Raw genomic sequence first — 23146 nt, 5'->3', positions numbered from 1 at the left:
CTTGAATACATGTACCACATGCATTATTCCTCGGTCAGATGTTTTCAAAAAATCATCTATTTCTACCAGTGTCAGAAAGTTTCTTTATTTCAAGTGCGCATTCTGCCTTTTCTCAGGGAGAGGTTAGACTTGAACTGTGTTTTCATCTATTATTTAGGCAGACTTGTTGCGTTTTAACCAGCCGAGTCCTTCTTTTCCTGTGCTTCTCGAAACAGCAGATGCAAGACTCTGCAACTCTTACATTATTTAGGTGCCTGCTAAATTATAGCTAATCTCAGAACATCTTATGAAATTGTATGGTTATTTTTTTCATGACGATATCAACCTTAATGCCATATGACACTTGATAACTGAAATACATCAGGTCATTAAAATGAAAAGACTTGTTCTCTGTCTCTGTATAAAGGTGAGAAATAATTAAGCAGTTTTTTTTTAAAGTACCGTATTACAGAATTAAGCCACTAGAGGCCGCAAGCGTACTGTATTTTGAGTGGGAAACGAGGCGTCTAGTTAATCGACAGTGTTCACTATTCCAACTTTGATTTGATGTGATTTGTCATGATACATTTATGTGCAGGACACTGTGTCTTTGATCATCAAGCTGGCTGGATAATGTACATAAAAACAAAGCTGACTAAGAGAGCAATGATTGCCCATCCGTGATCAAGTGTAAGTGTGCATGTGAGAATATGATGATCACTGCTGCCTGCTGAAGTGGAATGAGAGCCCAGCTGTTGATTAGGAGGGAAAGGGAATTCATTACAAGGTAATTATGTATCATCTAAGCTGTAATTTTGGCTGATCCATCCGTACGTACGTGCATACATAATACTGTCCTGTCCATTAAACATGCTTTTCCACTCTTTATTTTCCATAAAGGATGCCAGGACAGAAAATGGGAACGTATTACATGTGAATGACCTCGATCGACAATGGAAAGCAGGCACAGTGATCAATAGAGAAATTGATTACACAATTTAGGCTCAGCTGCACTGCCGGTTTCATCTCTACTGTTCATATGACTACTAAAACTTGAGCTTTGACCAATCTTTTGAGTCACAAGACTGTTGCCAGTTTGATAAATACACTATTCAACAACTTTAATGTCATTATTATAATCATAACATGCATCACTAATTACTCAAGTGTTACCTAGTCACTCTTGAAGAACTAGTGTTCAGGACCATTATTTTAAAGTGAAAATTGTTTTTGAATTTAAAATAATGGTCCAGATCACTAGTAGTTCCTGCAGAGCCACAATAATGTTGTGATTAATCATGAATTGGTACTTATTTATGATTTTTTTTATAGTTAGTTAATAGTTATTAATCACTATAATCTCATTCAGCAGTTATTGATTACCTAATAAGGAAATCCCTAAATTTTAGGCTACTGATGGTGTGATGGCACATATTGTATATCTTCTTCTTCCTCTTCTTCTTCTTCTTCTTCTTCTTCTTCTTCTTCTTTCTTCCTGTGTTACTTCCTGCATCTTATTCATGACAGACCATTATTCTAAAGTCTTATCCAGCTTTTGACTAGATGGATCAGAATTTTGATGGTTTTCCTTAAATAAACATGAGGTTTATTGTAATATTCTTCTGTAAAGAGAATATTTGAATGCATGTTATGATTGCCTAAGGATATAGTTTGACTATAGGCGTTTCTCAATGTCAAGGAAGGATCCTCGGAAGCCAGAATTCTAAGGATGCCACGTCATCGACATCCGACGAAGGACTGTTCCAATGTCGAGGATCCTCGGAATTCAACCAAGGACTGAGTCCTTCGTTCGAAAAATATGTCATATACAGGAAAGGATGCATATGAGTAGCCTTCGCGCACTTCGCGTTCTCAAATCACCCACAATCCTATGCGCGCAGCTTTGCCATCAGACGTTCCCGGAGTCGGACTTGGAGCGTGAACGGGGCAAATATGCTTGTATCGGTTTGTTTGTAGATGGGAAGGAAGGAGGCGGGAACCGGCAAACGTTCAACAACTTTATAATAGCCCTCTCACGTGCGACTGCCAGCACACACATAATAAAACATAAAAAAACCATAACATAAAGTCCAGGCCTAGTCCTCTCTCGTCTTCCATGCTCCTCCAATTATACTCCCGTCACTGCCGTGAGCCGAGACCGGTGTGGCGGCGATCAGCTGCCGCTCATTATCACTCCACGGACCCTCACCTCGCTGCTTGCCACAATGCTTTTATTTACGTTACCAAACATTTGTTATAACCGTAGTAAATATAAGTAAAGTTTAACGTTTAAATACCGGTACAAATTACTACTGTATTGATATTAAAAAAATAAAAATAACGTTACACGTTTTTTTTTATTATTATTATTATTATTATTTTTTTTTACTTTTTTATTTTTTTTACACAACGTTATTGATGGCCAACGGACCTTTTCACTGACATAATGACGCAATGACGTGCACTTGCTAGCCTGTTCCATTTACGTGTTCTCCGAATGCTAAAGAGGAGCCTCGCCTAGCCTCTGAAGGAAGTGACTTTGAAGGATCCGTCCTTCCAAGGAAGCATCCTTGACATTGAGAAACACCTTATAGCCCACATTTACTAGCACATCAGCCCACGCCATCTGACAGCCATTCAACCTCTAAAAATTGAATTTCAAGGTAACAGAAAATGTGAGGAGCAGAAATGGACATTGTGACAGACTATTCATAGGTGGCCATGGAGAGAAAATACTGGGAGGGAAGCAGCCACACTACCTTCCATCCAATGCTGATGAGAGTCTATAAATAGAGAGAGAGAGAGAGAGAGAGAGAGAGAGAGAGAGAGAGAGAGAGAGAGAGAGAGAGAGCAAGCATGGTGGAGCTTTTGATGTCATTGTGGCAATTCTCTCGCAGTGGGTTGCGGTTTAATTGTACCTACATACATGCTGACCCCTATTCACTTAACAGGCCGCTCGGGTACTTTTTATCTTCTCCCTTCAGGACCCGATATCGACGAGAGGTTTATCTCATCTCTTTCTCATTCATCTTTTTTTAATTACTCAATCTTCACCTGCAGTGGTGTTTTGCTCCTTCCCGAAATCTGTCGACAATGGGTCACTCAACTGAGACTTGTTTCCATTTTTTATACCTTGCATCAGTCAGCACATTCTCTCAGTGAGGACCAAAGGGACTGATTTGAACCATTAAGGGACTTGTTGGGTAAATCATGTGTTAGTCTTAAAGGACAACTCCGGTGAGAAATGAACCTAGGGGTAATTAACAGATGGTTACAGAGTAGATCGTTCTCTGGGATGCGTTTTCTTGAAAATCGAATGTAAAGAGTTTATCTCTAAAAACAGATCAGCTTATAATGCTTGCCTATGGGGCACAGGGTAGACACAGGGTGGTAAAATTAAATCGCTAGTTAATACCACTAATAAGGCTCAAAATAGCCTCACACTAACACGGTAGCATAATGAGGGTCCCTACATGCAAACCGAAGCATTGAGAACTTTGTAAGAGTACTAACAGTTTAATAAGAAGATACGTTGTAAACATAGTGCCTTACGCGTTCACGGACAGGCACCATCTCGAAAAACAGTCTCGATGAATCGATCTACGAGCGCTGTTCTAAGTGAGCTGGTCGATAGGAATTAAGTTTGTGAAATGTAATAACATGGACATTTTTTTATTTATTTATTTATTTTCTCTGTTGTGTTCAATGTTTTCTTCCGGAAACAACGGACCATATGAGATTCCAAGTCACAGTTCATCACTTAGCATAGCTCTCGTCGCTCGATGAGTCGAGAGTGTTTTCCAAGATGGTGCCTGTCCGTGAACGCGTAATGCACTATGTCTATAAACTGTCTTCTTATTAAACTGTTTGTACTCTTACAAAGTTCTCAATGCTTCGTTTTGCATGTAGGGACCCTCATTATGCTGCTGTGTTAGTGTGAGGCTATTTTTAGCCTTGTTAGTGGTATTAACTAGCGATTTAATTTCACTACTCTGTGCCCCATAGACTAGTGTTATAAGCTAATCTGTTTTTAAAGATAAAACTCTTTACATTCGAGTTCCATGAAAATGCATCCCAGAGAACGATCTACTCTGTAACCATCTGTTAATTACCCCTAGGTTCATTTCTCACCGGAGTTGTCATTTTAAAAAAGTTCCTGCAGAAGTAGGACTGCAGAAAAGTGCACACTTGACCTGCTTACCTTATGTACACCAGATGCCTAAACCAACATGAAAAAAAAAAAAATTAAGTATAGGACTTGACCATTGTTCGTTTAAACAAAATACACAATTTTTATTATGTAATTAGGGTAGAAATAGGGAAATGGGGAAAATAGTCAAGAAAAGACTATTGCAACTTCCGTTTCATGCTGTCTTTAACCTTTATCCCTCTCTCGCATCTTGTAGCAAAAACTTCCCTTGTGGGTCAAAATGACCTACTTTTATATATTATATTATACTTTTTGTAATTTCTTTTGTTATTATTTTTATTTTATTTACCTTTAAATTACTAGATTTTATCAATAAATATAATTTAAAGGTAGCCTGACAAGCCAGACCCACATCAAGATGTTTGGTCTGGAAACTCACCATTGACAGGGCTCAATCCGAGGGGCGGGATAAACGGTTGTCTTTCAAACTCCCTCTGCACGCGATAGGATAGCGCTACACCAACCAGAACAACGAAGGTGAAACAGAGCTTGTTGACAGATTAAACTTTCGCCATATCCGGTCGGCAAAAATCAGAACACATCTTCCCTTCTTAAGAATGACTTCAGTGCCGTTCTTAGTTTTTTTCTCAGAGAAAAGAAAATATGATCAAAGCTGATTCGAAAGACCGCCGTTTGCCAGTTCCTGTGTTTATTAGTTGCACGCAAGCTCAACTTGGCCATCATTATGTTAAGCCCCACCCACCGACTCTATACACAATGTGATTAGCCCAGAGTTAGGCTTTTACAGCCCTATTGAGAGTTGCTAGACGACACTCGCGGCATACATTTGCTGCTGCTGGGGTGCGATTTCTACGCTAATTTAAAGGAACTGTTAGAAATGTATTTCAATTAATCATAAAATGCCCGATATGTCACTAGACATTAAGAAATCATGTTATTTTTTAAATACTTTGTTGCATTTGGCCTGAAGCTCCGCCCTCCACCTATCTACCAATCACGAAGTCAGTAGTGTTTAGGCATCTGGGTTGCCAGCTCTGCTCTAGTTACTACAGCTGCAGCTACAAATGTTCCTGCAGATCCTGCAGCTTATCTGGCAACCCTGAGTCAGGGGGGAGGGGAGAGGGGATACGCCTCTACAGTCATTTGAAAATGTTTGCAGTACCAGTTTTGGCCACAATCTTACATATACTTCCTTTGAGCAAATTCTTTATAATCTTTGAAGTTGAATTCAAAATAACTCACCAATACAATAACCAGCTCAAATCAATACAAAATATCTCACATGAGAGGAAAATACAACAAAGAATACTGTTTACATGTAGCGAGTCGATTCTGCTTGGTATGTAAGCCTCTTTCTCTTTGTGTGCATGTGTGTGTGTGTGTGAGAGAGAGTGCGAAAGAGAGAAACAGCACTCTTAGCAAAGCGACTGCGAGTTGTGCGCCTTCACGCTAGAGTTTACGGTATGTCAAATGCAGGTGCGCATCAGTTGAGCTGACCTGAAACGGACATATTGCTTGACGGAGAGTGAAAATGCTAAACTTATTCTTAGCCTCTTAGACACGCACTGTTGAGTAAAATCTAAGCCTTTATGATAGATATTATTAGTCGCCCAGGGTGAAGAGGGTTGTTTCTGAGAGGTGAAGAGGGTTGACTTCTCTGAAGAGGGTTGGTTGACCTAAACATCCGTCAGTGAGAAATGCTGTAGGCTAATGTATATCGAAATGTGTTTAAATCATGATTTTTTTTATCATATCACCGTTGTTGGAAAAAAAATTATATTGCGATATATATTGATATTGAATTATTGTCCAGCCCTATAGCCTACGGCCCTATAAAATATTCGCCCCCCTTGAACTTTGCGACCTTTTGCCACATTTCAGGCTTCAAACATAATGATTTGAAACTGTACTTTTTTGTGAAGAATCAACAACAAGTGGGACACAATCATAAAGTGGAACGAAATTTATTGGATATTTCAAACTTTTTTAACGAATCAAAAACTGAAAAATCGGGCGTTCAAAATTATTCGGCCCCCTTAAGTTAATACTTTGTAGCGCCACCTTTTGCTGCGATTACAGGTGTAAGTCGCTTGGGGTATGTCTCTATCAGTTTTGCACATCGAGAGACTGAAATTTTTGCCCATTCCTCCTTGCAGAACAGCTCGAGCTCAGTGAGGTTGGATGGAGAGCGTTTGTGAACAGTAGTTTTCAGTTTTTTCCACAGATTCTCGATTGGATTCAGGTCTGGACTTTGACTTGGCCATTCTAACACCTGGATATGTTTATTTTTGAACCATTCCATTGTAGATTTTGCTTTATGTTTTGGATCATTGTCTTGTTGGAAGACAAATCTCTGTCCCAGTCTCAGGTCTTTTGCAGACTCCATCAGGTTTTCTTCCAGAATGGTCCTGTATTTGGCTCCACCCATCTTCCCATCAATTTTAACCATCTTCCCTGTCCCTGCTGAAGAAAATCAGACCCAAACCATGATGCTGCCACCACCATGTTTGACAGTGGGGATGGTGTGTTCAGGGTGATGAGCTTTGTTGCTTTTACGCCAAACATAACGTTTTGCATTGTTGCCAAAAAGTTCAATTTTGGTTTCATCTGACCAGAGCACCTTCTTCCACATGTTTGCTGTGTCTCCCAGGTGGCTTGTGGCAAACTTTAAACAACACTTTTTATGGATATCTTTAAGAAATGGCTTTCTTCTTGCCACTCTTCCATAAAGGCCAGATTTGTGCAGTATTCGACTGATTGTTGTCCTATGGACAGAGTCTCCCACCTCAGCTGTAGATCTCTGCAGTTCATCCAGAGTAATCATGGGCCTCTTGGCTGCATCTCTGATCAGTCTTCTCCTTGTATGAGCTGAAAGTTTAGAGGGACAGCCAGGACTTGGTAGATTTGCAGTGGTCTGATACTCCTTCCATTTCAATATTATCGCTTGCACAGTGCTCCTTGGGATGTTTAAAGCTTGGGAAATCTTTTTGTATCCAAATCCGGCTTTAAACTTCTCCACAACAGTATCTCGGACCTGCCTGGTGTGTTCCTTGCTCTTCATGATGCTCTCTGCACTTTAAACGGACCTCTGAGACTATCACAGTGCAGGTGCATTTATACGGAGACTTGATTACACACAGGTCGATTCTCTTCATCATTATTAGTCATTTAGGTCAACATTGGATCATTCAGAGATCCTCACTGAACTTCTGGAGAGAGTTTGCTGCACTGAAAGTAAAGGGGCCGAATAATTTAGCACGCCCAATTTTTCAGTTTTTGATTTGTTAAAAAAGTTTGAAATATCCAATAAATTTTGTTCCACTTCATGATTGTGACCCACTTGTTGTTGATTCTTCACAAAAAATTACAGTTTCATATCATTATGTTTGAAGCCTGAAATGTGGCAAAAGGTCGCAAAGTTCAAGGGGGCCGGATATTTTCGCAAGGCACTCTATATATATGTTTATACCATGGTCTGTTTTAATACTCGATTCTGATTGGCTGGAAGGTGTGCAGTAAAACCGTTTAATGCACAGGTAGTTACAGTTGGTTTGATTGCAGTTCGAAATTAATCCGCCACTATAAACACCGGTAACCATAGTAACACAGTTACGCTTGCAAACAGAGTGACAGTGGCAGCTGGCAGTATCAACCACAGATATGTATACATATCTATGGCAACATTAAGTGACATGAAACATGACGTGACACACAGAAGCCAATGGCACATATGTCACTATGCGCAGATATGTGTACATATACATCTATAACTATGCGTGTATTGGCACATCCGGTCTTCATTGTCATGTCACTGACATTATCGCAACAAACACTGACACTGACATGACACCGAGTTGCGGAACATGTCGCCGTGTGTGCGTTTTTTACATTCTATGATGGTCGTGACACCTACACTGACAGACTCGAGCACCTATATTATTATTTAATTTAATGCATTAAATGTAATGTGTCTTTATAGGTTGACGCGGGGTTTATTTCACACTAGGCTACATGATGATTTGTTCAAATAAAGATTGCCTTGTCACTGCAGTGTTGCCTGTCATTCATAAATAATTTTAATAAATCCATTAAATAATCATTAAGTTATGTTCGATATGCTTAAAGGGGAACTTCAGCGCTGGGAAGATGAATCTGTATTTAAACTGGGTCATCAATGGAGTAGAAATGTGAAATTATTTTTGAATTTGGTGCCTTCTTGACTGAGAAAAGATAGAAAATGTATTTTTGTCCCATGGGGATGAAAGACTACAATTCCCAGAATGCTTCGCTGCCCTGTGAGGCCATTCCCACCAACGAGATTACTGTGACTGAGTTAGAGAAGACACTACAATTAAAAACTGAACGTGTCTGTTCAATATAATGAGTGAGTCACCGCGCGAGTATCACAGCACTGAGCACTAACTGCAGGAGTGATGAGAGCTGAGGTAATCGCGACTACACCTTTGCAAGCATAACTTTCATAAAAATTAATTTGAGAAGTTAAAAGACTTACATTGCTCACCATATCTCCGTTTAAATGAGTACCTGTTTAGTAGCTGCCAGCTGAGCTGTCCCTGCAAGCTGAGTGTAATCTCCCATCCCCCATGCGCGGATTCAAAACATGCGGTAATGGCTCCCTCTGCTGGCTGTAGTCTTTAGCCTCTGGCCAAGCGTTCCTCCTATGATGCAAATATCGAAATAAAATGCATAAATCTCTTGTCTCAGGGGGATATGAGGGGGGAAAGCACAATCATTTGAATATACTCCAGGGTTTCTACTGATACAAAGCCATATGCTAATCGCTGAAGTAACCCTTTAAGCAACCAGGGAGCTGTTCCATAAAAGCCGCTTAGAAAAGCAGGGATTCAAGTCCAAAACCTGACTTGAATGAGCCGAGCTAAACATCCGCGCTTAAATAACAGTAAGTTGAGGATCATGTGATCTTACTAATTTGAGTCAGGTTTAAATAGTCTAGATAATTGCGCGTGCACGCCATTGTTTAAAAGATTGTCAGAATGGGAAAGAAAGGTGATTTAAGAAATTTTGAGCGCGGCAGTGTTGTTGGTGCCAGACGGGCCGGTCTGAGTATTTCACAATCTGCTCAGTTACTGGGATGTTCACGCACAACCATTTCTAGGGTTTACAAAGAATGGTGTGAAAAGGGAAAAACATCCATTATCCAATATTGTTGATGCTAGAGGTCAGAGGAGAATGAGCCGACGGATTCAAGCTTATAGAAGAGCAACTTTGACTGAAATAACCACTCGTTACAACCGAGGTATGCACCAAAGCATTTGTGAAGCCACAACACGCACAACCTTGAGGCGGATGGGCTACAACAGCAGAAGACCCCACTGGGTACCACTCAGTTGTCAGTTATAATCATCAAAATTAAAATAAATAAACATGATATAATTTGATACATTTTATATATATAATAAAAACAAAAAAAGATTTAAAAAGCATAATTAAATAACCAGTAACATTTTACAATAAGGTTTCATGAGTTAACATTTGTTAATGTATTAACTAACATAAACCACCCATGAGAAGTAATTTTGTTTTTAATCTTTGTTAATGTTAGTAATTACAAATACAGCTGTTCATTATGTTAGTTCATAGTGCATTAACTAATTCTCCTCTGTTAATGAAAAACTTTTAATAATGTATTAGTAAATGTTGAAATGAACAAAGATTAATAAATCCTTTGCAGTTCATGCTAACTAAAGAAGTTAGCTAATGTTAATTAATGATACCTTATTGTAAAGCGTCACCAAATAACCTAATAATAAAAGTAATAATCTAGTTTTCTTGCAAAAATGATTGTCTTTAGTCATTTTTAAAGGTTTCAATGGGTTCTGCTGATTTGCATGGATGGCATTGCAAGTTAATGGTTGGAAAGTTGTTCCAGCAACCAATGTCTACCTTCACTGTTGATAAGTAATATTTATCTAAATTGGCGCTGATAGTGGTACATGGAGAAAGGAACGGGGTGTGAAAATGAGGCTGATGAAAAGACACGTTGTGGAGGCTGCAGGCTTCTGTTTCCTGATGGTAATGGAGAGGAGCACAACACCTCCTGAAACAGGAAGATGATTCATGCATTAAATTGCCCACCGTCTTCTAAACAATATTGAACTGATTATGTTAGATCAAATTTTATGAATGTCTTAAATAGGTTATATTTTGCATATGAGCAATGTAGACCTATAATGCATCTATACATAAAAGTCTGTGACCTTGCAAATAAGCAGTAGTTTGAGCTAGTTTTTCATTTTTAAAGCACATGTGATAGATGTGATATTAATGTTGGAGCTTAAACACTTCCTTTACAAATATTTCAGGACTGTGTGAGTGTGTGGTCATGTATGTTTTTATATCTTTGGGAATGAATAATTAAAATTCTTGTTGCTACAAGGAACAGGGTGATCCAATTGATTATGCATATTCTCTGAGCCATTAACAAGTGGTTAGTGCATGTTGAGAGAAGGAAAACAAGGCACCGGCGTAACATCCCGAGACTCGCAATACTTACACTAGCACTAGCTCTGCTCTTCTAGGAGTTTAAAAAACATAAAAGAAATCATTCTTGAGTGTCTTTTCCATTGAGGATTAGGCAACTCGGTTGCCTTTCTCAACTTCTCTCTTTTCTTGCACAGATGTGTGGGAGGAAGACAAGAAACAGGATTTAATTCTATCCAATTAGTAGGATTGTGCCACTACAAACAGATAGTCCTGTTCAATCTCACACCATCACTTGAGCCAGAATTATTGTACTTGATAGCCTTGACATCCTCAACATGACCAATAATTTCCTGAAAATTGTATACAATCTATTTATTACATAGCTTCTGCTCCATGGAGGCTCTTTACAGAAAGTAGAAGGACTTTTAAAGGGGGGGTGAAACACTCAGTTTCAGTCAATCTCATGTCAATCTTGAGTACCTATAGAGTAGTATTGCATCCTTCATATCTCCGAAAAGTCTTTAGTTTTATTATATTTATAAAAGAAATATGGGCTGTACCGAGTCTTTCCGGGAAAAAAACGAGCGCCTGGAGGCGTATCGTGTGGGCGGAGCTAAAGAATGACGAGCGCGAACAAAGCGGTGACGTCCTCAAGCGTGGAGAAACCCATGGCTATCAATCTCAGCTAATACGTGATCCAGAATCATTTGGAGGCTGAAATAAATTGAACAGGAGAAACAGCAACAGCAGGACGTCCGTCTCTGTGGTATGTACTGTATTTAGTGGCCTGTCAACATTTGTGTGTGTTTACTCGCAGTTTATGAGGACATGATTCGGTTTATGGACTATTGTATGCGACTAAACCTTAGCAGTAGCAAGCAAAACAGTTTTGCACGTCAGACTAGTGTAACGTTATACATAGAACAACAATAGGGTAACCGTTAGCGCGTTTGAATGACGAAGCACGCGATCGTGTCGTTTACTGATGTTTACTCACGCGACGACAGCCAACAGCACAGACATTTGAAGCAGTTTTACTCACCGGCTGCTTCCAAAGCAGGACCGAACCTTTATCGCTGGGACCGCTCCGTCAAAAACACACTTCTTTGGTATGATTTGCTGAAGTCCTGTAACAGCAGGGACCGTGGAAATCCGCAATGTTGTGAAGCTTCCCGTCATTTCTGCGTTCAAATCGGTTCAAATGCAGCGCTGCCTTCCCGGAATGCTGTGCTGAAGCGTTGAAGTCGCTCGACGTCACCCATAGGAATAAAGTGGAGCGCGGCGCGGACTATAACGACTTAAGTGTTCACGGACGACTGGATCTGCACCTGATAGAGTGTTTATGGGCGTGCATTTCCTCTCTCGCTCTAGTCACGCGCGTGCGCACCCTACCGGGAGAAGAGCCCATACGGCCCATAAAGGACCTTCCGTTCAAGTAACGTCAAGTCGAGCCATACTCGAAAAAAACTTTCACAAACTTGTGAGAAACCGGAAGGAGTATTTTTAACACAGAAATACTCCATCAAACGTCCAACATTAGTTTTTGAAACTTTGTCTATGTTTAGGATGGGAATCCAAGTCTTTAACAGTGTAAAAAGCTCAGTATGCATGAAACAGCATTTCACCCCCCCTTTAATGTAAAATTTTGCGATGCACATTTTTTTGGAAAATCACATTACATCACAAATAACCACTTTTTTATGTTAATTATCAACATGTCATCAGGTACTAAATTTATATTTATATGTTGATGGGTTTTGTGTACTTATCGAAGAATCATTTTTCCTTGTCTTGGAATTAACAGAATGGTTGAGTTAATATTGTTGATTGCATATTAATAAGCTTAAGCTTCTGCCTACTCCTTTTGAGCATCATATCTACGTTTTCTTTTTTCCCCCTTTATTTTAATTTTCTTAATCATTTGCTTGTTACTATGTTGAATTTTGTAGAACTCAGATGCTGAAATAAATAAAGATGATGATATACAATGATCAGGCATAACATCATGATTAATATTGTGTTGGTCCCCCTTTTGCTGCCCTGACACGTCGAGGCGTGGACTCCACTAGACCCCTGAAGTTGTGCTATGGTATCTGGCATCAAGATGTCAGCAGCAGATCCTTTAAGTCCTGTAAGTTGGGAATTGTGGCCTTCATGGATCGGACTGGATTGTTCAGCACATCCCACAGATGCTCGATTGGATTGAGATCGGGGGAATTTGGAGGCCAAGTCAACACCTCAAACTTGTGCTCTTCAAACCAATCCTGAACCATTTTTTCTTTGTGGCAGGGCGCATTATCCTGCTGAAAGGCCACAGTCACCAGGGAATACCATTTCCATGAAAGGGCATACATGGTCTGCAACAATGCTTAGGTAGGTGGTACGTGTCAAAGTAACATCCACATGGGTGTCAGGACCCAAGGTTTCCTAAAGCAGAACATTGCCTAAAGCATCACGCTGCCTCTGTCGGCTTGCCTTCTTCTCATAGTGCTTCCTGGTGCCATGTGTTCCCCAGGTAAATGACACACACACACCTGGCAATCCACGTGATGTAAAAGAAATGTGATTTACCACAACAGGCCACCATCTTACTCCATTGATCCGTGATCCAGTTCTGTTGCTCACATGCCCACTTTTGGCGCTTTCGGTGGTGGACAGGGGTCAGCATGGGCTATGCAGCCTCATACGCAACAAACTGTGATGCAATGTGTGTTCTGACACATTAACTTCTTGAGCAGTTTGAGTTAAGTTATAGCTTGTCTGTTTGATAGGATATCACGGGCCAGCCTTCACTCCCACGTCTATCAATGAGCCTTGGCCGCCCATTATCCTGTCGCTGGTTTACCACTGTTCCTTCTTTGGACAACTTTTGATAGATACTGACCACTGCAGAACTTTATTTCCTACAAATAATTTATATAATGAATATAATTAATAGTTAATATTCTTCCTCCATCTCCTCTTAGAAGACAAATGTTAATTTCATTGAAAACACCCCACAAGAGCTGTAGTTTTAGATACTGAGCCAGTATAGCCATCACAATTTGGCCCTTGTCAAACTCGCTCAAATCCTTAAAGGGGTACTTCAGCGCTGGGAAGATGAATCTGTATTTAAACTGGGTCATCATCAATGTAGTAGAAATGTGAAATTATTTTTGAATTTGGTGCCTTCTAGACTGAGAAAAGACAGAAAATGTATTTTTGTCTCATGGGGATGAAAGACTACCATTCCCAGAATGCTTCGCTGCTCTGTGAGGCCATTCCCAAAGCCACCTACTTGATTACTGCGACTGAGTTGGAGAACAGATACTACAATTAAATACTGAACGTGTCTGTTCAATATAATGAGTAAGTCGCCGCGCGAGTATCTCAGCACTGAGCACTAACTGCAGGAGTCAGATAAATGAGCTGATGAGCTCTCGTGATGAGAGCTGAGGTAATCGCGACAACACTCACGGCATACATTCACAACGCGAGTTCAGCCTGGCGCGTTTCAGTTCATGCCTTTGCAAGCTTAACTTTCATAGAAATTAATTTGAGAAGTTAAAAGACTTACATTGCTCACCATAGCTCCGTTTAAATGAGTGCCTGTAGCTGCGAGCTAAACTCTGAGTGTGATCTCCATCCCCCACGCGCGGGTTCAAAACATGCGGAAATGGCTCCCTCTGCTGGTTGTAGTCTTTAGTCTTTGGCCAAACATTCCTCCTATGATTCAAATATCGTCAATTTGCGCCATAGGAGGAATTTTTCCAGAAATAAAATGCATAAATCTCTTGTCTCAGGGGGATATGAGGGGGGAAAGCACAATCATTTGATTATACTCCAGGGTTTCTACTGATACAAAGCCATATGCTAATCGCTGAAGTAATCCTTTAAGCTTGCCCATTTTCCCTGCTTCTATCATCTTTGAGGACAAAAATGTTTATTTGCTGCCTAATATATCCCACCCACTAACAGGTGATGTGATAAGATAATATGTTATTAGGGTGTAATCACTTTACCTGTCAATGGTCACAATGTTATGCCTGATCGGAGTATATATTCAATACAACAATGCTCTTGGTACCATCATTTTATAATTTAATTTATGTATGTATATATTTATTTTTGTTTATTTATATTGTTTTATTTAATTGTATATTTATATCCTTTGTTGTTGTTGAAAGATTAAAATATTGTTATACAAACAATAAGTCATTGTATTAAATATAGTAAATGCAATAAACAACATTATTCATGTTGTGATCAGTCAATTACAACAAAATACTGTATTAAATGCTACATTATTATTATTATTGTATTATTTGTCTAAAGTTTTAACTGAGTGTATTTCAAAACAATTGAATTTTCTGACTATTATTGCATACGGTATGTTTGTTATGGCTTTAGAGAAAATCAATAGAGAGTCAATAGACAGTCGTGTTATAAAATGTGGCAGATCAGAGAGTGGAAAAGCATGAGCAGATCAGATGAATTAATGAGACTGTTGAACATAAGAATAAATTTGAAGGTTGGCCACTCTATGATAAAAACTCATTTGTGAAATTTCAGCCTGGGTGACTCACAGAAACAGATGAAACACCATTATCTGACCCGCTGGCTGTTAAAGCTCTTTCAACCAAACCTCCCCATTCAAATGGGCTGTTGCACAGGAGGGAAGATGGCCCAGATACCCACTTTTACCATGGCAGCATTGAAAAATGACCCACCAGAAATAACCCTAACAGCAAAGCACAGTTATAATTCTTTAACTCAGCTGTAAAACGTTTAGCTTTTATTGCTCATCGATAAACCCAATGGGAAGAAGTCAAGGGAGGTACATCTGGATGCAACATTCCACATGACTTTCATGGGAGTTGATTTAGTGAAAACTGTTGGTTTACATGGTATTATAAGATTATAGATTTACAGCAACTCTCCAATAGAAACTACTCAGCTGATTTCGAAACAGATACTTTAGCTTTAACCTCTTCAGGCAGGTGTAACTAATGCCTTCTTTACCTATATTTGAGGGACACTTGTAAACAGGAAAACAAACATCAATTATTATTCATATCGACGCCTAGCTGGGGTTATTTTTTATTTTATATTTTATATTTATCCTGCATTTCACCAAGGACATGCTGCGTATTTCCCCAAAGCAGCAAAACTGACCTGTTTATGTCAGTATTTCACACTCGTCGAGAGGCATTTGTGCAATATTGTTGCCATGGAGTTTTTTCTTGCATTTTCTCTCTTGCCACTGCTGTCCATCTATGATGGAAAATAGAGCCACTTAGTTCTTCCGAAACAAGGACATGAAAGAAAATAATAAGATACATTTTCTCATATTGTTGTTTCATACTCGTATATCTTTCTTAAAGAAATGTTGTTCGAAATCAATGATGTCTCTCGGGGACCCTGACTGGTCTGCGGCTATGCAGCTCCAAACGCAACAAATTGCAACGCACTGTGTATTCTGACACCTTTCTATCTGAACCAGCATTAATTTCTTGAGCAATCTGAGCTACAGTAGCTCGTCTGTTTGATCAGACCACACCGGCCAGCCTTCGTTTCCCCACGTGCATCGATGAGCCTTGGCCGCCCATGACCCTGTCGCCGGTTCACCACTGTTCCTTCCTTTGACCACTTTTGATAGATGCTGACCACTGCAGACCAGGACCCAGACTTCTAGCCATTAATGTGTCTCTTGTCAAATCTGCGGAAATCCACTTGCCCATCATTTTTCCTTCTTCTTCTGATTTTTTAATGGTGGTTGGCTCCCTTTTCCCCCCTGCTTCTACACATCAACTTTGAGGACATAATATTCACTTTCTTCCTAATATCTCCTACCCACTAACAGGTACTATGATGAAGAGATAACCAATGTTATTCACTTCACCTGTTACCTGTGTTTCATTATAAATATAAGCATATTTAATATCCATTTGTTAATAGCAAAATTGCTAGTGTTTAACATTTAGATAACTGCAGCCATAGGTCCCTCCCTCCTGAAAATCATGCCATAATTCACACATTGCATTGTATTGTGTTGTATTGTATCTGTGTTGTATTGTATCAGTATTGTTTTTCCTTTATCGTTCACCTAGGTGAAAATTTGTCTTTGGCTCACCAACACATAAGATAATTAGACATGCAATATTGAGAAAAAACAGTTAAACTTTATAATAATGTTTCATTAGTTAACGTTAGTTATTGTATATTAGCTAACATGAACTAACCACAGGCAGTTCATTTGTTAGTGTATTTGTTCATCTTTGTGAACCTAAGTTAATAAAAATCCAGCTGTTCATGGTTTGTTCATCTTAGTTCACAGTGCATTAACTAATGTTATTACACGGCTCTGTGAAATACTTGATTCTGATTAGTCAATCGCGCATTCCAGCGGTACGTTATTTCAGATAACACCCGCTCATACGGGTACTACGAGTTAGCTTGACCGGTACTACTTCTATGCTTAACGCTGGCGCCATCTTGTGGCTTAAACAGCCGTGGGTTACAATGGAAGACTTCAAGGCAGGTTTCCTTTATAACGTTTTTAATATGGATATTTTTCTTACACAAACGCATCGATTCGAATCAGAAGGCTCTATTAACCCATCGGAGTCGTGTGGAGCACGTTATTTGACGGACAGCTGGAGTTTTTATGGACTTCAAATACAACTACTGCTGGGATTAACGTTAGCCTGGACTTTTTAAATACATCTCCGATTGTATTTGTCTGAAAGAAGAATGTCATACACACCTATAATGACTTGAGGGTGAGTAAATCATAGGTTTGGTTTCATTTTTGGGTGAACTAACCCTTTCAGCATTCATTTTCAACATTTAGCAAGGGCATATGGCAAATCTTCAGCAATAGATAAAGGCTTAAAGCAGGTTGGAACTGTTTTCCTTCGCGGAAGCTTTGCGTAAGAGCTAATAAAATATTTAATCTCAAGACAATATTTTGTGTCTATTAATTATTTATTTGAGACTAGTAGCCGTGTAATAAGCGGGATAATGTACACCCAGCCGGTTGTTATCGCAGAACCCCAGGGTAACAACCGGCTGGGTGTACATTATCCCTTACTTAACAATATTTTAATAATGTATTCGTAAATGTTGAAATTAACATTAACAAAGTAAAACAATTTTTTTATATAAGTGCAGTTTATTATTAGTTCACTAATGAACATTATTGTAATGTGTTACCAGAAAAACAAATATTAAACACAGTTTCACAATACATGTATAAAAGTACAATTCATGTTACATCCATTTCATTTATCAGTCACTTGGAGAAGGAAAGACCTTTTCACACGCACGCGCGCGCGCGCACACACACATTAGATTAAACTGTAGCCTATAGATTATTTTAACAATTGTATGTGAATGTGTATGTGTTCCCTGATGTCCCAGTTAATTAGATTTCATACAGCTGGCAGGAGACGCTAGGGGTTCCGTGAGATGATTTTAGGGAACTTAAGAAGCCTTTAAGTGATTCATAATTAACTGGCATGAGCATGCAGGAATCCGTGCGGACTGCTCCCCCTGTGTGAATAATAACATGCACAGTGAACATACACGCACATATAGGGCAGATATCTTCCCAGACAACATCATTCATGATGCTCGTCATAGTGCGAGGCTCGTGAACACTCGTCAGAGATGCGTTCGTGTGACAGGATAGGCTACTTTCCGATTGATGCGTCATAGTAGTTCTCAGCCGTATCACTTTTGGCGCGATTCTGGAGATTTAATTCTTACATTGGAGACTGTTTGAAGCGTCCGGCTAGATTAGAACAATAGACTGCAGTTTGTTGGCATCTATTCGGCGTGGCTGCTAACTAATGTTTTCACCTGTACGAGCAGGCAGGTAGTCTCCGAGAATAAGCGTAGACAGTTAGTCGGTTTGAGAAAGAGCACTTGAGTCAAAACTATCACACACGCGGATACAGAGGGGCAAGGATGGCAAAAGAGACGCGAGGTAAGTTCGACTCATTTATTCATCTTCTCGTGCGAATGCCTGTGCGACGGTGATAGAAAATTACTGTTGAAATGCATGTCATCTCAGACGGTCATCGATGTGCCAGCACGCGCTCTTCTCTTCGACTGACTGGCACAGCAGGATATTTATGAGATCCCCTGAGCCAAAATTAAGTGTTCAGGCATTGTTACACACTCGATTTACTTGTAAATATAATTTAGGCTATCTGACATTAAAGCCAAATGTATTCAGGTTATTGACTCTAAGAAATGAATCACATTGAGTCACATTGTTATTATTTTTCACGTTATATTGATGCATGTTTCCGGTGTATCTGCTCACGCCCACTGTCTAGCCATCATTTGGAGAGGCTATAGCCTACTAAATGAAGCTTCTCAAAAGTTTATGAGAATCCAATTTTCATTTATCATGGATGTATGTGGTTACGGCTTTGTCTCAAATAAGAGTGAGGAGTGAAATCTCATAATGTTTTTTTTTATAATTCATGGTCCACATTGTGTATTTACAGCCAAATTTATATACAAATGTCATTCACAGCATGTCATAAACAAGTACTCATAATATAAAATATAATGATTTAGCTGGGAAAAGAATATAAAATGCTATAGCAAAAAAGATAATCAGTTACAAGTTTCCATATTATATATGGTATGGAAAACGTTATTATAGGCTATTAACAGGAAAATAGATGTTATATTAGTTTAAACAGCGTATAAATTGTGGTTTAGGGAAACAGAACATTTATGAATTAGCCTATACCACATCATATATGGAGACAATTTCTATTCAACAGCAACAACAAATGTAGTTTTACATTAAAGTATTGTTTAAATCAACTTGAGATTTATTGTATTGCATTATTATTATTATTATTATTGCATTATCATTGTGTGAAAGATTATGTGCCTTTTTATTGGACCATCTGCATCATTCTAGTAATAATATATATATTATATATATTTGCCACCTGCCTGTTTACTTTAATAGAATCTTTTTTTACAATGTGCAAATACTTATTTGTGGAGATTTTCACATTCTTCCACAAAAAAAAGTTTTTAAAGACCATGCGTCGCATGAACAATGCTTTTTTTGTTCATTGCATTCTGTTTTTCACTGTATGCTTTTATCCATCCAATGACATAAATAGAACACTGTTAACATGGTTACCAAGAAAATGTGTATTAACACAACTGTGTGGCCATAATTTCTCAAGGAGCAGTGTGTGGCCCCATCTACACTATATTTTATAATCCATCTAATGCACAAATTTCAGAAAATTAGGAAATCTTTTTCTATTTAGGGACAATTATTGAGGTCATATAAGGTTGTTTGATTTAATTGACAGCAGAGTGCAAAGCAAAGGGAATTTCAATCCAGTTTCACTCAGCTAACTATGTGATTCTTTGTCTCAAGTTGCATGTTTCAAGTACATCAAACATCGCTCACTGTCTCATCTGATGTGTTTCAGTAGCCTCAATTAACCCGGTCTCTGTCTTATTGAGCCTTACTGTCTGATCAGGCATACAGTAATTACAAACACAAAGGCGCCGTTGTGCCCTGTGAGTGATGCTCTTGTTTCTCTGGTTTATGGTGGCACTGGCTCAGCCATAGACACTGGATTGAACAGCTGTGCAGTCTGATGTTTTTGTTCTGTTTTGTGAGGCATTGACAGAAATTCTTCTGATACTGCAAAACAAAAGCAAAAACAAATGATATCTGAATATGGATAATCATTATCATGTGGTTTATTAATCAGAGATTCCTACCCTTTACCAGAAAGGGTGTCACCTTACTGAAAGTAAAACACCTCCAAACACTGTTTTCATGCAAAGCTTACTCTACATCTATTCTTGATGTTCAGGTGTTAAAGCAACCTGTCCATCTTTTTTTACTTATTCTCGCTTTACTATCCACACGGTTAAACAATCTTTCATAATACATATACAGTATTTTTTGTTGTTGTAATTTTAGTTAGTTAAATTACATGTAATTGCTTTAAACCCCTGTGAGACACAGATAATGTGATGTGATGGAAAATAAATGAAGAAAGAGTCAATGGAAAATCTGGCATTAAAGCGACACTGTAACTTCAGTTCTGAGCATTCTGTCAAAGCCTCAGCAAACTTCGGATATTATCCAGCACTCCAGAATATCACATGAGGATCATGTCTTGTATGGTTTGGAAGTTTAGAAACCAAATGTCACGTCACAGACAAGGGAGAATGGTGCGAGGACTCAAGTGCAGGAGAAGGATGATTTATTTACAAAATAAAACAAACTCAAAAACAACAACCCACGAGGGGGAAAAACACATAATAGAATAATAAAATACAAACTTAAACAAACCAACAGAATCACGGGGAGGACGGAAGACGCAGACATTACACAAGGATCCAACACAGACTGACAAACACAAGGAGCTTATAAAGGGAAGAAATCAAGAGGGAACCGGTGGGAGAAATCAAACACTAATCTGATAACAAGGGGGAGGGATCAGACAATTACATGAGCACATGCAAGACATGACAAAACCCACATGTGCACACAAGACAGGACAGGCATGTGACACCAAACTAAGGGTGCTTCCCAATTCTTATTTGTGCATCCTCGTTTCCTTTCCTAGCTACCATTCCTTGCACCTTAGCACCACCCTTCAGGATGCGAGGGAAGGACGAGAGGAATAGAGAAAGATGCGAGGGCCGAGTAATTTAATCAAGTGAACTGATATATCCTCGCTCCCTTTAAAGCGTCGTCAATTAATGATTGCTGCACCGCTGCATTTAGTCGGAATTCTTGAACATTAGAGATAACTATTAAGATTGTGAGCTTTAGCCTCCACAAAATACCCCATTTGTCCATATTTTAATCAATATTACCAGTTATTATTAACAACGAAGTCCAGTTATTAACTGCTTTTTATTCATTGTATAGCATTCGTTTCGTTCATTTTCTTGTTCTTTGATATAATTCTGCAACTGTAGACGTTGTTATTTGACAAACATTTGAGTCTTGTACATGTAAACATAATAATAATAATAATAATAATAATAATGATTAATAAACTGTGGCACAATAAACTGTGGCACGATGTGAAGGGGGAGGAGAATTAATGCTTGCGTCACGTTTAGTCGATAAAACACTTCCGCAAAGGATACTCCAATGTATCCTCGCTAATGACTCCTCAGGAAGCCTCCTCACTCCTCCATCCTCGCCTCCTCGCGGTGCAGTTAGAGAATTGAGATGTCCTACAAGATGGCTGAGATCCATCGTTTCCGGGTCATAGGATGGAGGACGGAGGAGCGAGGAAACGAGGAGGGATATTGAGAAGCATCCAAAAAGTCTTGTCTCTTAAAGGGGTCATGAACTGAGTAATCAACTTTTCCTTGAGCTTTTGATAGATAAAAGGTCGTCCTTGTTAGTTAAAGAACAACTTTAATTAACAGCTAATTGTGAATAGATTGTGAATCAAAATATTGTGCAGTGTCTGGTTGTGGAGGAACACATTTGCTTCCTTTGTTTTCCAATATTAGGAATGCAGTTGAACTTTATTTTTAAGTTCCAGCTCACGTAAGTTAGACAATGCGCATTTGTTCGCTTCATTTCACCGTGGATTCTGGTCGAGCGAGACTGGATTTGCAGACAGAATGGTGCAATTTGTGTTTTTTTGGTGAACTTTGTGAATGGTGAACTTATGTGAGTAAATTTTTTAGTATTGCATTGTTACAGATTGTTTGATATCTGCTGATTATGTGTATTATAGTAACATCAATTAGTGATAACTTACCACACTGTCACAGGCTAGAGGTGTTGCTGGTTCATTGTCCTGCGATTCGGGATCAGACTCTGGGTTGAACATGTATGGGTTAGGGGTGTCCATGGTTAACCGACTGACCGATTAACCATTAAAAATTGCGTAACCGAGTGAAACATTTTGCTCGGTTAAGTGGCGTCAATGACGTGCCTTGAATTTAGTTGTAATATATGTTTGCACCCCTAGAGACCGCCAGAGCGCTCCCAGACATTTGTAATAGCCACAAGAAGAAGTCATGACCAGCTTTCTAAGCGGGCAATGAAGCGGGCAAAGAAAGCGTGGAGCACTTTAAAAATGAGAGTGATGGGGCAAAATGCAAGTATTGCAATGCAGTGCTTACCGCATTTTTCAGGCTATAAGTTGCTCCGGAGTATGAGTCGCATCAGTCAAAAAATGAGTCATGAAGAGGAAAATAACATACGTCGCACTGGACTATAAGTCGCATTAGGGCAGAAGCAGAGCGCGAGCCGCGCGCGCTGTGCATAACGGATCAGAAGAAAGAAAGTTTGAAGTGAGAAACTTGTGAATGACTAGAGAAAAGCAGACGTTACTTTAACTGTAATGAAGAAAACAAAAAAGCTAATCGCGGACTGAAAGCAATATGGCCAGAGCTGAAGGAACGAGTCCACAGATGCTTGAACTCTCTGCCGGGAGAGGCTCAGCCGCGCGAGTCAAACGCTGTGTCTGTGTGAATCATTCTCGGCTGCATATTTTACTAACGTTACATGCT

General features: G+C 39.2%; 1 protein-coding gene across 4 annotated transcripts in view; it reads left to right on the top strand.

Annotated features, from left to right (window-relative positions):
- The first annotated feature begins 18220 nt into the window (after positions 1-18220).
- Positions 18221-23146, top strand: part of plrdgb (PITP-less RdgB-like protein) — a 130452-nt gene continuing 125526 nt past the window's right edge. For 3 of the 4 annotated variants that reach the window (XM_067423655.1, XM_067423654.1, XM_067423653.1), the window contains exon 1: positions 18221-18584. In XM_067423655.1, the coding sequence (XP_067279756.1) occupies positions 18566-18584 (19 nt within the window). In that variant the 5' untranslated portion in view covers positions 18221-18565. The remainder of the gene's footprint in view (positions 18585-23146) is intronic. The other variant, XM_067423656.1, reaches the window with a different exon arrangement.

This window comes from Pseudorasbora parva, chromosome 18 (genome assembly GCF_024679245.1).
Source record: "Pseudorasbora parva isolate DD20220531a chromosome 18, ASM2467924v1, whole genome shotgun sequence".
In the NCBI taxonomy this organism is placed as follows: Eukaryota; Metazoa; Chordata; class Actinopteri; order Cypriniformes; family Gobionidae; genus Pseudorasbora; species Pseudorasbora parva.
This window is presented reverse-complemented; position numbering and strand designations above follow the sequence as displayed.